The sequence below is a fragment of the Spermophilus citellus genome (genome assembly GCF_964194105.1).
Source record: "Spermophilus citellus genome assembly, chromosome: 1".
Classification (NCBI taxonomy): Eukaryota; Metazoa; Chordata; class Mammalia; order Rodentia; family Sciuridae; genus Spermophilus; species Spermophilus citellus.
This window is the reverse complement of record NC_138182.1, coordinates 203,840,472-203,856,292: the sequence shown is the minus strand read 5'-3', so window position 1 is coordinate 203,856,292 and position 15,821 is coordinate 203,840,472. Positions and strand designations below refer to the sequence as shown.

General features: G+C 35.6%; 1 protein-coding gene across 1 annotated transcript in view; it reads right to left on the bottom strand.

The window, feature by feature from the left end:
- Positions 1-15,305, bottom strand: part of ST8SIA4 (ST8 alpha-N-acetyl-neuraminide alpha-2,8-sialyltransferase 4) — a 91,602-nt gene extending 76,297 nt beyond the window's left edge. Inside the window, exons 1-3 of the mRNA XM_081289900.1 lie at positions 14,871-15,305; positions 8,823-8,954; positions 1,099-1,356 (exon numbers count right to left, since the gene is read on the bottom strand). Coding sequence (XP_081146026.1) covers positions 1,099-1,356; positions 8,823-8,954; positions 14,871-14,983 — 503 coding nt within the window. The 5' untranslated portion in view covers positions 14,984-15,305. The remainder of the gene's footprint in view (positions 1-1,098; positions 1,357-8,822; positions 8,955-14,870) is intronic.
- Between the last annotated feature and the right edge of the window lie 516 nt (positions 15,306-15,821).

The window sequence follows — 15,821 nt, the reverse complement described above, 5'->3', positions numbered from 1 at the left end:
TAATGTCAATGGGATTGTTTCACAGCTACTACTGTTTTATTTTTTAAGTAGTAGCCTAATTATGGTCAATGCATATGTAATTAATAACTATATTTTTAAGTAAAAAAATACAATTTTTTAAGAGTTATATTTTCACATCATATTTTTAAAGGGATTCAAATATTTGTCAATTTGTCAGCTCAGCATATTTTACTACATATCTTTATACCACACTCTTGCATATATGTATATGTTTCACTCAATAATTTTTTAAAAGTATTTATTTTTTAGTTGTAGTTGGACACAATGCTTTTATTTTATTTACTTATTTTTATGTGGTGCTGAGGATTGAACCTAGGGCCTCACACATGCTAGGTGAGCACTCTACCACTGAGCCAAAACCTCAGCCCCTCACTCAATAATTTTTATGAACAACTAAAACAAGTCAAAACCCATACAGATATAACAACTGAAAATTAAAAATTACTAATAGTTATGATGTATTATAATTACTTTTCTACTGTTAATTTTTTCAGCTAATAAAAAGTAAACCATAATTAATCCAATATTTAATAAACACCAATGAAGACCAAACAGACATGTTCAATTATGTGAGAAATCTCAAAACCTAAAATATGCTAACATACACAAATACTGCAAATAATGAATAAGAAACAATTTCACTTGGATATCAAATATAAACCTGATAATGACTATATCCTTAGAATCCGCTAAATAAAAAAGTAAAAACAGCTTACATCTATCTCATCACTGCAGAGCAATGTTCATAATCTTTATACAATAAATGAACTTGTACAAAACTAATGAATACAAATATGAGTGATTAAGAAACCATTGTTATGTTAGTTTTAAATTTTAAAAAATGGTTACTTGCTTCCTGTCTCCCCAAGCTGTTGTGAATCATTGCTACAATGGGATCACCTCATTGAATATTAAAATGAGTACAGTCATTTTAATATTCTATCCAAGGTAAATATAGGTTAGGATACAATACACAAAATAATATTTTAGATAAATGTTTGAGTTCTCAGTAATACTTAATATTAAATTCCAACTTTTCATCATTTTTTTATTCTTAAGTAAAATGAGGAAGCTCACCTTATTACAAAATCATGACTGTCAATCTCCTTTCCACATTCACTGTCTAGCAGAATGCCAGAATTTCCAACAACTGCACAAGTCTTAAACCTTCGGTTTTTCATTGGCGAAACTTCAGGTAGGAGGCTATGTAGATCGTGAGAAATATTTAATGTCCGGCGCCTGTCAAGCACGTAGTGAATGACATCACCAGGCTTAAAACTGCTCTTGACTACTGAGACATCTCGTTCAGCATCTAAGAAACGAAGAATATTCTTCCTGCATGTGAAATACAAGCAAGATTTAACATTAATGACAACATATCCAAGAACTGGTTATATCATTTGCAAAGTAACATGTGAAATGTCAACAGGTATACTACTAACCTTAAATTATTAGTGGTAATCAAACCAACCAGTTAAGTAGATTTTATAGGAATTGGAGTATATTTCTTAAAATCCTTCATGCAGAAAATTACAATGGCTTTGTAAAGATGTATAGTATATACACCCATTTGTGGAGCAAAAAAAAAATACTTCATTTATCAAAATATGCTTAAAAAACCAAACTATTAAATACAGCAGTCACTTGATTTTACAAAATGAAATATTCTACTAGTTTTTTCTAAATAGTCATTTATTTTGTTTAATGTTGTTTGGCTATGAAGAATAGAAATAACTTGAATGTACTTTTATTTCGATCATAGATTGTACTTAAGAAGAATAAACTTTACAGAAAACATATGTAGTTATCCAAGACACTTATATTTTACAATATTTGAAGAAAAATTAAAACTATAGCACTAAATTTATATGAAAAATTTCTTCTAAGTTTAGGACCCCAGGAAGTAAAATGGATAAAGGAGAAGATGAATTGACATAGCACTGGATTATATATGGCAGAGGTAGCTTATTTTTCCTTATTGACCTTTCCTCCCATCTGCCTTTTAGTATTGAACCTTCAAACTTTCACATGTCATGGATGGTCATCCAGAACATCTCCAAGTTTTTAAATCCATGTACAGCTTGGTTTGGTCATAAGAGTTAAGTTTCCTAGAAGGGGGGTATGAGTGGATCATGGACATGATCATATAAGAGAGAAAGAAACTTCCCTTCCAATTTGTTTGGCCACTGAATTTTGAGGAAATCTTTTTTATGGAAGCTTAGCTCATCCAATACCTAATCTATAAATTAGTCACAATGTGAGATGTTATACAAACATAAATTATATGCATATGCTAAATATTTAGAAGATAGAAAATGAAAAAAAATGCATACAGATCACTTCCTAGAAATTGGCAAACCTTGGCATGAGCAGACAGTGCATCATCTGCCTGTCATAATTTGAAAGTTTAGCCTTATATCTAATAAATTTGTTGCCTTGGAAAACTGATTAAAAGAGTCTATTTGTTGCACTATGCTGGTTTCTCCTTTTAGAAAAGCATTAAAAGAGATGAAGTCAGGCTAAGTCATAGCTAAGTTAGAAGCTGGGATGAAAGGGAATGTATCTGGGTGTGTATTCTGAAATATATGAGAGTCTAGTAATTTGGACCTCCCAAATGTTTCTGTATCCCAATTATTGAGAGATGTGACTATAAATTGAAGACATCTCAACAACACAAAGGGTATTGCCTTTCCATGTAAGACTATAGACTCAAATGAAGTAAGGATAGCTATCATTAAATTGAGGAAAAGGAGAGAGAGTTCAGAAGAAATAGAGGAGAGTAAAAGCATAAGAACCAGGCTCAGCAGATATTTGGTGTTATTTATTGCCGTAGTCTGGCTGGGCACAGAATCAGGAGCCACTCAAGCAGGAACAAAACATTATTTTTGAAAATGCCGCCAATACCCCGTATGCGTCTGCCAAGCAAGCCGGTCCACCCACGCAGTCGCGACTACCAGAACCCGGCAGGATCTCCCCTGGAATTCCCTCCTACTGTCCTTCCCCAACCAATGGGAACTCTCCAGGAGTCCCATAACGTGAGTCAAGGTGAACAGCAAGGTGAACAGCAGGAGTCCAATTTCCATATGAATGTAAATCTTAACATAATCATATCATCTCAATGGCTAGCTGGCATCACCTTACAACCAAAAGTGCCAAGCATCATATTATTTGGTTGTGGCTCCTAGCAATTTATACCTGAAACTAACTAGAAGAAATCACTATAGGACTCTAGTAAATTTTTTAGAAAATTCTATTGTCAAAAAAAAATTATGAACCTGGTCTTCAATAATTTGACATTATTTGATCCATGGACTACAAAGCATATACTAACAAGAAAGTATCAGAAAATTTCACTCCTATGTTGCATATTGGAGAGTATTATAAATTTGCATTTTCAAGTGATAAAAAAAAAATTTTAACAACTAGCACCTAACACCAAAAGTGAAATCACAAAGAAGCTTTTATACATACTTATTAACTAACATTTATTTGTCTTTTTGGAAAAGTAAGTAAATACTTTGACACCTGGATTTCAACAAAAATGTTCTCATTTCCTGTGAAAACGACAGGGCAGCCTCTAAAATAAAGACTGCACGGATGTGGGGAAATCATCTAACTAGGTGATGCTATCATTTTCCTTTGAACATACTTAAGTAGGTTGCTGTAGATGTATTTGAAGATGTATTCACACAAGTACTGACATGTTTGCAAGCTTGAGTTGAGTAGGTTAGAAGTTCAGACAAGAAATTCTTCATCATGGAAATCCAAAAGGGAAAATTCTTTTTATTGCATCAAAAAAGTTGACACATATCTATCAAGTAGTAGAAAGAGGGACTTTCCAATATTGGTACATTTTCCATGTAATAAAAAATTAGCAAAAAAAAAAAAACTGTACACATCTTCTAAATTATTAAGTATAATTAAACATCTTTGTTTTATTGGAAACATAAAACATCTTGGAAAAAATTATACAAAAATCAGACTATAAGAGTTGAGCAAAGTTAAAATGTTATTTTAACTCACAATTGGAAGAAAAGAGTGTTTAATGATATAAAAAAAATATTAAGTGCAAGTGGTAATATATCCTTCCAATTTGTATCATAGTGTCAGCAGTGTTTTATTCCCTTAATGATAGCAGTAAAAATAGTAATAGTGCTTTTCAAAGCAATAAAAACTCAATTCATATAGATTAATCAAAGAATAAACATGTAAAAGTTACTTAGATAAAATTCAAAACAATTTTTTGGGGGGTATAGAATTGACCTTTTTAAACCAAAAAAAAAAAAAAAAAAAAAAAAAGGAAAGGAAACCTTAAATAACTGCAGCTTGTTCTTATACTGACCCACACTTTTAACTTTTAATTTTTATTTTAGGGCTTTAAGCAATGCAGAGAAAAAAATTGATATAGATTCCTGATATAACTGTATGAAAGACTAAAGAATCACTAGGAGTGAGTAATATCATGACTTAAGTGCTTAATACTCTTCAGAAACAGGAGAGGTTAGTTTATTTCTTCCCTGCAGCAGGCTGAAGGCATTTTTTAGATTATAGATGCAATGGACCATAACAAGCTCTGTGGATTTGCTAAGTCGAGTTGTTGTTCAGACTATAAATATGTGAGGAGAAAAAAGACAAATAAAAATAAATAAATAGGGCTGGGGATGTGGCTCAAGCGGTAGCGCGCTCGCCTGGCATGCGGGCGGCCCGGGTTCGATCCTCAGCACCACATACCAACAAAGATGTTGTGTCCGCCGAGAACTAAAAAATAAATATTAAAAATTCTCTCTCTCTCTCTCTCTCTCCTCTCTCACTCTCTCTTTAAAATAAATAAATAAATATATATATAAATAAATAAATAGAACTTGTATTTACATATATTAGCTAAATGTCATTGGAAGCATTAAAATTTCTTGTATTAAGGTAGATGAAGCAGCACTCTAAGTATCACCAAGGAGATATATATGCTTTTGTTCAGACAAAATTGATATGAGTTTAAGAGCAGGGTAAACAAAATTACTTCAGAGCAAAGAAAAAAGAAAACTCAATTAACATCTGAGCATTAAAGAAACATGAATCAAAAAAAAGAAAAAAGAAAATGTTTAATAGGCTGTACCAGTACAAGTTTTCCTAATATGTGGTCAAGTTACTATCAGGTATTCAAAGCATGGGTTGTGCTTTCTGTGGAGGCCTTCAAAGAACAACAGGAGATTCCTCTTAGGTTTTCTGTGGTCATTTGGTGATCCTTATGAAACCTCTTTAGATAAGTAAACATCTAGATTCAGCAACTGTTTTAATGTTAAAGATAACTGAAAAAAATCTGAAACCATGTTTCACTTTCAGTTGGACTAAAAATCTTAGTCATAAAAACTATCTTTCGTTAGGCAATGTTGGCTTAAGATGAAGGGTTGGTTTAGACTGTTAAACTGACAGGAATAGATTCTATACTGAAACTTTTCAACTGAATTCTCAACTAGAAGTTCCCTTTCAGCATCACCCATCATTGAAATAGCAGCTGCAGAGTTCTGGAGCATTAATTTACTAAACCTTGTTTTCACTTGTGAAATGTTAAATATAGCTAACCTATCACCAGATGCCATTCTTTTTTTTTCTATAGGTTTCTTGTCTACAACCATGCATGCTCTAGCATCTAAAATTTAGAATAAATGGCATAAACCCCATCAGAAAGTATTTTTTGACAAAACTTTCAGATGGAACACATCACAAGTTGAAAATAATATATATTATACATCATAATACATATATCAAGAATCAGTTTTTGTATACTCTAGCCAGTGACTCCATGCATACCAGCCCCCCAAATAAAAATCACTGAATGAATTCAATCGGTAATGCAACAGTTCAGTAAAAAGAAAAAAAAAAAAACCTTAAAAAAGGATTAATGGTTTATTATGCCTACAAAGATAATTAGAACACACATTTTTTCAAAGTATTATTTCTACAAGAAAATTTGCCTCAGAGGTCTAAAAGAACATTCTGTAAATAGTTGATACTTCTGAACTTAAGGTCTAGCTGTTATAGGGAAGATATTCCAGTATAAAAAGTAATATTATAAACAATTACAACCAAATAAAATGCAAAATTGTCCCCAAAACCTTGAAGAAAAGCATTTTTATTTAATTTATACACTAGACCATGTTTTGACACTTGACACAGAATATTGGGTAAATAATATTCTATTATTTCAGCACAAAAAGTGCCATGATGTTGTCCATAAATATGCATGCTAATTGTTCATATTTTTAGTATCAAAACATAAACTTCCTAGAAATTTGTTTTATAACAAGACTGGTTCAATATGAACCTGTCAGACAAGTAGAATTTGAGTCTTTATTTTGTTACTAATATGCTTCATGACCTACAATTACCTATACAGATCACTCAATATGAAAAATAGGAAAAAGATGGTATAATCCTTTTCCTAAAGCAAATATATGCATGCACTACCAAATTATTTTTGACAGGTAAGCAAATATAAATTTGCTATCATGTTTAGTTAACCCATATGCCTTACCTGTTTGGAAAACTTGATATATTATACTAAAATATTCTATAAATTGTTGAAGTCCTAAGCTCTTCTCATAATTAACTAAACTCATACATTTCTACATATCTATATTTGGCATTTGTATTTCTTTAGAATTTATTTGATATATAAAAATGAGAAAAATATGAAAAAAGTCAAACCACAAGAATTGGATATAATCAAATAAATCATCTCTCAGTACAAAGTTCACAGATGCATTCACAACATCTAACGCAACTCAAAAATATAAATGTAACTCTCATGAATTTGTAAAGTGGGCAATAAGTGTATTTCTTAGGTCAGTTTATGTTTAACACCTTTACCTTGAATATCTTAATAAGAACAAAATCTATAGTGTCATATGAACATTTATAAGATTCACTTTTTATAGATATTAGGAAGGCATAGCTGAATGTACTAATCAAACTAGTGTCAACTCTTTAATTCACTTGCTAGATTTTAATTTACCCAACATTATTTAGCTTGGCTATATATGTTAATTAAACTATTATAATTTTCTTATTTTACTTAACTCTCTTTCACTATTTTGCTTTACCTGATTTGTATAGTCTAACCTAGTTGGCTTTCTTCTTGCTAAACCATTCAATGAAAGTTCTCTTTCCAGATATTCTTATTCATCAATCAGTTTTCTTCCTTTTTATTTAACCATATTTATGGTTTTTCCCAATGTGCCTCCAAGAAATATGAATCTTTTTAATTATATCTAGTCTTATGGTCTTCTGCTACCTCATTTCTCATAATTATCTCACTTGTTGCAGAATATCTAAATTCAAATAGGAGCTGGCGGTCTGAGGCAGAAAGGAAAACAGTATGCAGGGATCATGAGAGAACAGAGCCAAGGACATAAATATATCAAACTGTAGGCATCGTGTTCCTCACCAGCTGTTCATAACAGCTCTCAGGAAGAATGCAGGTGCTTGGAATCTCTTAATCTTTAATATTGGCTTGAAATTACTTTCCCTAACCAAGTGAAAACAAATTGTCCTCAAAAGCCATGATCTCACCAGGGGGCATTAATTAATAAAGTCATTAGTCTCTACACATCTCCTCATTTTATAGTAGATCAAGAAAATATACAAAGCTCCCCCTAAACTAAAAGCAACCAAACTTATATCACTGGGCAGTACTGTAAATTGATTCCTATTTCCTTTCCAGTCACTTCCAAACCTTTAACACAAAGTTGCCTAACTTTTTCTGCATTTTCCTGCCATCATTTTTTAAACTTCCAGACATCTTTCAAGTATATTTCAACTTACAGTGAGTGTCTTTGCTGAAATGCATTCTATGAATGGCTATACATACTCTCAGGATAGTTGTAATAGACTCTCCCCTAACCTTGTTTACGGTCCACCTTGTGTGTAGTTAGGAACCAAGAAGTGAGTAGGCAGAAACCTGGGTAGATAAACCAACCCATTTTCTTCTAATGAAGAAGCTACACTTACAAAGTATTTGCATTAATATTCAGCCATTGTGTAATAAACATTTGATACTAGAAAAATTCAGTGGTTTTATTATGTAAAGGATGTATTCTTTAGAAATTTTAGAGTTATGATTTACTGAAATACTCTAATTTAGACTTCATCTAACAGAAATGTAATGAAAAGATAAAGAGAAGTAATATCCATAATTAGGAGATTTCTTACAAGTAACAGGATTATAATAGAAGAAAATAACTTAATGGATACATGTAGGCACTAAGCTTGATTTCAAGTCTATTTTGGCTAAAATACCATGTATTATAAAAAATAAAACAGAATCTAGAAGTTTATTTTCTGGTTTTTATCCATTTTATACTCATACAGATGTAACCATTTAAAAGATAAAGTCAGATCTATTTTTAATGATCACCAAAATAGGAGTTGAGTAGTCTCTATTTTCACATCTTGATGAGAAAACACAGGATCAAATGAGGTCTAAATAGAGATCAGTATTCTCAAAATATATGTCCATCCTCAGTAATTAAGCATATTAAGTACTTTTACCTTATTGACTATTTTGTTCCATTAATATAAAGACATATATATTTGAAACTTACATATTTACCTTTAAATTTATGACTATTTAATTATTTTATTTTATGGTTTCAAGTTCTTCAATGAACAGCATTAAATATAGCTGTATCACTCTTTTGTTAAAGTAGTCATACTTACACTATAAATCAAGTGTTCATATTAGTTTGCAAGCCCAACCTATTTGAGAACATGATGTGAAATTGTGCCTTATTAAAGAAACTCACCTTATCTCCAGGACTAAAGAGGAATTGATTTTCCAACCTTCCACAGAGTGCTGGAAGATTGTCGTTCCAGCCTTTCGAATGATTTTATCAGAACTATTCACAAGTGATCGGCTCAAACACAATTCACCATCCCTGAAACAAAACAAAAATGACAGTTTTATGAAAGTTAGAATTTTGTCTAAGTCGCACAATACCTAATTTAAAGTTAGAATTTTGTCTAAGTTGAACAGTACCTAATTTGATTAATCATAGTGGTGAAAAATTAGATATAATTTTTTCTGCAGTTTTGAAGGAAAGTATAAGCATGATGAAAGATGTTACAAGAATAACTGTGAGAAACAAGTGGTTCTCTGTATTAAAAAGTAATTTATAAAGCATTATTGAAATGCTAATATAAAAAATTGGTACCAAAACATTTTCTCAACAATAAGATAATTTCCTGATAGTAGGTAATGGTTGAAAGACAGGGATTGTAGTAGGAAGAAACCCATCAGTAAGCATAACTTTTGATAATTTCTGCTGTGTCAAAAAAAAAAAAAAAAAAACTATCTCCTTTCAATCAGTATTGTCAGCTAGTATCACATGGGGCATGGTGTGTTGATTATCTGGAGGTAATGATGATGGCGAGAGACAGCACTGTTATCAGTTATATCATTTAGACATAGCTAAACAACTTATTTTTCAATATGCTATTCTCTTGGCACTTTATATATGTATCCGATTCAGAGAAAAAGCCAATTATTATGGAACATAAAAAGACATAGCCAACTCAGTATGTAAATTTATTTATTTACATGTCACTTTTAAAATTTCTTAGAATCTCAAAAGCAGAGTTAAAAAGTAACATGACTATTTGTTCAATCACAAAGTCTAAATTTATGTTTTATTATGTAGGCAATCCTCTCCTACTATCAATGGAAACATTGCTTGTGTAACAGCTGTTGGATGAATTCCATAATTGGATGCTGATAGTTTGGTATTTTGGTTTGCATTCTTTTTTAAACATGTAGTTTAAATTTGAAGCATCTCAAAGCATCAGATGAAGCCACTCCTTGTGAAATTTGGAACTCTATAAAAATTAATATTTAAACTCTCCTACTGATGAAAATGATACATTTGCATGCCTGAGCATGGCTAATAATAATCATTTTACAGAGGTCATTTAGGATGCAAGGAAACAGGAGTGTTTTCTTCACTACTCCGTGGCCCAGAAGTCAGTCTTCATATTGCATGTTTAATGATAATAATTGCATGTAAATGATAATGTGAACATGTACAGAAGTTAACTTTTACATTTTTGAAGATGTGCCTTTAAGAGCATAAGCATAAATTATCATTTTTTTTTTTTTTGTGGAAGGAGGGATCTTTCCAATCTTCCTCATTAACAATTACCCTGTCGATATCATCTTTCTTAGTTGCCCTCTGCAGAGAATGACTGCTCAAGAAGAATAATGCTACATAGTTTTCTATGATTATAATAATTATTTCTGATACTAACTTATCTTCATAGAAGTACAGATACACATGGTTGCACTTTTTACATCTATAGGAGACTGTTGCACTGACATGTGGATGCATTTTTATCTATACAATGATTGTTAGGAGGTACTTACTTACATGGAGCCTTTTCAGGACCACCAAAATTTCAGGAGCAATTTTAAAAGTTTAGATTAGTTGTATATGAATAAAATGTTATCATCTTGCTCTGTTTGAATTGTGTATATTTAACTAATGATAGGCCAAACATCAGATATTAGTGACTGGGAAAGAAATTTGAATGGGATTATCTACAAGTAGTGACACTTTTCCCTTATAGTCAACAGAATTCATGTGGGAGATGGCCAAGCTCAGTGTAGTCTGAGATTCTAGGGCAAATTTTTTGTGTATAAAGTTCAATAAGTCCCAAGAGATTTTTCACATGTGGCCTTGGTAGCATTCTGTCTTAGAAAAGACTTCCTTCCTGTGAATGTAAGGCATGAGGGATGTCACCACCCACTGCTTATTTCGTATTCCAGATTGGACATGACTTTTGAACAGCTGCACCACAAACATGTTTTGCATAGGACTATCTACCAAAATATTTAATATGTGTTTTTAAAGGCAAAATAGAAAACACATCAGATAAATCACTCATAAAGCAATGTATTATACATTATTCTTGCTTATAACTGAAAAAAAAAAACAGGAAGACAGTCATCTCTAAGATTAAACTAATCATTATTTTGTTACCTAGGATCTAAATTTTTTTTTCTCTTTTGATATGAATTTACAGGCTTTACCACAATTTATCCATTTTCGTTCTGCAGTTCATAACAAATATGATTTAATTCTTTTCTGGAAACTTGATCCCCAAAGACCTACATTCAAGCCTGATGAAACTCTTCATAACTTGGTTTCAAAATGAATATTTTCCCTTAGGGCTAGGCTAAACTTCCTCCCTAATTTAAAGTTTTGAAAGTCATTTAAAAGAAAAGAACTCACATCAAACTAAGATTGAACACAAACAGCAGGCAATTTGGGGTTTTTATTTATTACATAGGTACCAAACAACTGAAAATAAAGATGAGATGTTCTACTTTAACTTATTGCTTATGGGTTTTGGCAGAATTGCAAATGTAACATGGGAAGTAAGTGCAAATTCTGGAATTCCTAATTTACAAGAGTATATTCTACCCTAGAATAAATTGAAACTACCTTGGCTGATAACAGTAATACTCTGAATACTTGTTTTCACCATCAATTTTATCACCAATTTCACAATATGTTTGATAACTTAGTAATATAACCTCAGTAATAAGTCTATTATGAAGGAAATCTCCAGATAAGAAACATAAGTTAAAGTGTCATTTATGGTCAACCAGGAAAATAATGTGTAGCAAGTTTTAAATATAACAATCAAACATCTATATCACATTAAAGTTTGTTACAGTTTTTGTCACATTAAATGAGCATATCATGTATTTTACCTGTGGGAGTCATATTACCCCACAACTTTCAGTGCCATTAAGGTGTGTGGGGGGGGGCGGTAGAAGCCTGTCAAGACTATAATACTAATATAACCAATGCCTTTTGACTTAAACTTAATATTAAGTTATAACAATCACATGAGTTCTTTGCAATTCTTTGAGTTAATCAATCACATAAGTTCTTTTATCACTTGACCTATTCTAGAATAATTCCTTATTAAAAACATACTCCTAGTGTTCCTTTGGACATATGAAAACGTGGATATTTAATCAAAAAAGTTGCGCTGGTCTTCTTTTTCCCTCTGCAGAGAATGACTGCTCAAGGAGAGTAATGCTACATTATCTCTAGATGGGACTCCGTTAAAAGAGGAAAGGGGTCAAATAGATGCTTGCCTGTGGGTGGCGGGGCTGGGGGAATGGAAGCAGGAAACCTAAATATATATTTGGTGGGATGTTGTAATATTAAAGGGCTATGGGAGTCCTGTAACTGCAACTACTGCCCACCTGCAAGGGACGCAGTGCCCCCCAAAGGCCAGAAACTGACTGTTACTTTACTTTGAAATTAAGTACCGATCTGAGCTTTTGGCACCAACATCCAGTTTAGTTTAAACTCATTAAAAAAATAAAATAAAATAAAATAAAGCCCGATCTCCCCTCAAGGCTTGAGTAGAAAGAGTCAAAGACATTATTAGATAGTCTGATGAGTCAACTCCGCTACCAGAAGCACTCTTTGGGATTTGAAAGAAAACCACGAGTTTGTATCACGAGCTTTTCTACTGAACGTTTCATTCTGGGGAAAAGGCAATGGGCGCTCAGGGACACTAACTACCGTTCTGGAATTGCTCAGAGCTACGTCTGGGGCAGGAAGCCGAGGCGGCACAGCAGCCCGGACACTTAGGGGCAGGGGTAAGAGAGTGACGCCTGTGGCCAGCTTTTTGCCTTGCCCCAAGGGACTGAAATTGCAGGTTTTAATTAAGGAGGACCGACTGGGTTGCCGCCAAGCACTGAAAGTGATTTTTTTGTTGTTGTTGTTTTAAAAGAAGGGAGTCTGATCCCTGCAAAAACAGATTTCCCCCGTTTTCTCGCTCATTCTCCTACCCTGGATGCTAGCTCACTGGGGATAGATCCAATGCGCACCACTCTTCCTGTTTGGTTAACTCAAGTGCCCGCCCCATGCCTTCTCAAAGAACTGAACCCTCAGCTCTGCTTGGAAAGGGTGCGGAGAAGAGCTCAGTCCCGCTAGCCCAACCGCTGCGCCGGTGCCCGCCTCTTCTTCCTCGGCGCCCAGGGCTGCGTCCACTGCCCTCGGCATCCGGTAAAGGGCCACAGAAGAAACGTCTCCTGTGTCATATGAACTGTAATGGGTCTGTCAATTCCTCTAAAAGGACTGATAGCGCGCTCCTTCTTCTTGCCTGCAGTTTAGGGCGGCTCAGAAAGGATGCTTCCCTAGGATCTGGCGCCCCCCTTCCTACATCCACCCCTCCCACTCCTGCTCTCCAGGGTTGCCATCCAAGGTCCCAAACCCTCAGAGTCCTTGCTGGGCTTGGCCGCTTTGTCTCCACACAGACTTATCTTCAGAGCCCACCAACGTGGAAAGGAACAAAGAGCCTCGACCTTCACACTCTAGCCTCCGCCTATTATCAGAGCCCCCACGCGCGGGATCACCACCTTGCTAAAGACCTCTTTGTCTTCCTGGCAAGCACAGGTCACCAGAGATTGCTCACCCTGCCGCCCAGTCCTAAGACACCAAAGTCCTCCTTTCTGACAACTGTCATGACTGAATTTTCAAACCACCCACTCCTGTGTAAAGGATCTCAGAGGGTTCTTTTATTTAATTTTTTTTCTTTCCCCGAATGAACAGATCCTGAACAGATTTGTTGATGTATAACAACCATTCAGCCCATTCTTTATTTGCTTTTCTTTTTTTCCAGTCTCTTTTGGCTGTACTACTGTTATCCCGGTTTTTATAGAATAGCAATGCCTTCTGTAAGGATAAATGTGAGTTTTGCACTTAAATACTCGTTAATTAGGGAGGAACAGGAATATTAAATGGGCTGCATGAAGTTTAAAAGTATATTTTGGCAGTGCTATAAACACACACACATACACACACAAACACACACACACACACACACACACACACACACACAGGCAAGTTCTCATTCTTCGTTTCAATAGTGTCAGAGAAAATAAAAACCAGAAGGGAATCTCTGCTAGAGTAGAGTTTCCCACAGTGGACGCCTCCGGACTAGGGAGGATTTCCGAAACAAGACTTTGAACAGAGTTGACAACCAGGTTCACATCCTTAGAAAATCGCTTCCAAGCTATGTCCCCAACACAAAGTTGCACCACCCCCTGGGTTAACTTCAAAGGCACACAGCCCAGGAGGAGGGAGGAAGGAAGTGTGATATTTAGAGAACTTAATGGGGTGGGGAGATTCTGAACTCAGAGACAAACTAAAGAAATAACAGAAATATTGCCTGTTAAGATGAAGTACCCAGTTTCCTTCTAAAACTCTATCCAGGACGCTAATGCGTTTTATGTGGTGGTGCTGGATTTACTAATTCAAATTAAAATGCACAAATCTGTCCAATGTCAAAAAAAAAAAAAAAGGAAAGAAAAAGAAAAAAAAGAAAAGAAAAGATGGATTTCCTCCTTAGTGGGCTTTAAACTTCATCTTTTCAGGAAACCAGCTTTCTCTAGTATCTCCCTAGAGTGACAGGGCAGAGAAAGAAGGAAGGACAACCGTTTGGTGAATAAAGATATCTCGCTTGAGTTTTGCCCACGGATTAAAAGGACAAGGACACGTTCTTTGTTGACACTTCTGCAGTGACTTCTCCTTTGGCGTGCGAACAACCGGCACGGATAACAATTGTCACTACCGCACAGGGCAAGTTGAACTCCTACTGGGAACAGCGTAGAGAAGCACACACACACACCTCAACAACAGCCTTTGTTATTTAAATCACGAGAGAAGCCACACACAAGCTCAAATACTCACAGTATCACAACCATCACTCTATGCACATTTCATTTATGGCTTGACTTTGAGTCATATCCTGAAATGAAGCTTTGAATTTACCCAATGAGTTGCGTCTCCTGGTGCTCCTCAGTTCTTGCTATTTCTTTTGTCTTATAAAAGATCAGGAGCAGACTTATAGTGCAGATCGTCCACCTCTTCCTAATGGAGCGCATCTTGGGTGCCCGCGAAAGTCCTGGTTGCCCCAGCTCCCGCACCTTCTCTCGATATAAAGGCTCCGTTTTGGAGAATTAGACCGGTGGTGGGGGGGTCTGAAAAATGCGAGGAGAGCGTGGAGCCTGGATCCTAGGATCAGGTTCGCTAAGGTCCTCTGCGACGGAGCTACCTCTGGTCCTCCAGCGCTGCCAGGAGCCCTCCCGCGCGGTTAGCGCCAGCCCGGCCTGGGTCGCTCCGCGCCCGCCTCCCTGGGGCTCCGGTTTCTTTTTAGATGTGACACCTTGTGCTTTGGAGGTGGCGGCCGCTTCTGCAGCTGGGTTCGGGGGCGTCACTGGCCCTTCCCTCTTGCTAGCAGGGAAATGATGAGCAAAACCAGCCAATCACTGGGCTGAGTGGGCGGAGGCTGCAGTTGCCTCGCGTTGCGGGAGGCTGCTTGGATAGTATGGTCGCGGGCTCTGTCTGCACTGTGCCTGGAGAGGAAGCTCACGGTCGTCTGCGCGCGCGCACTCTCGTACACACACACACACACACACACACACACAGAGAGAGAGAGACATACGCGCACTATATCCTAGGACACCAAAGCGTCAGCTCTCTGGACCCGGAAGCTAGTGTGTTGGCATTTACATGGAGAGAGCACCTTTACAGAGAACAGATTAGGAAAGCGTCCCGCCCAGGAATGTTGTGAATAGAGCTGGGCGCGGGGAGGGGGAATTTGCCAGAGGGAAAGCTTCTTCCAAGCGTCTTTGCTAAACATGCACACTCGCACTGTCAATACACGCCCTTTGAGGTAGTGTGGAACCGAGCAGTAAAGAGGAACAAGGAGAGCGGACGCTT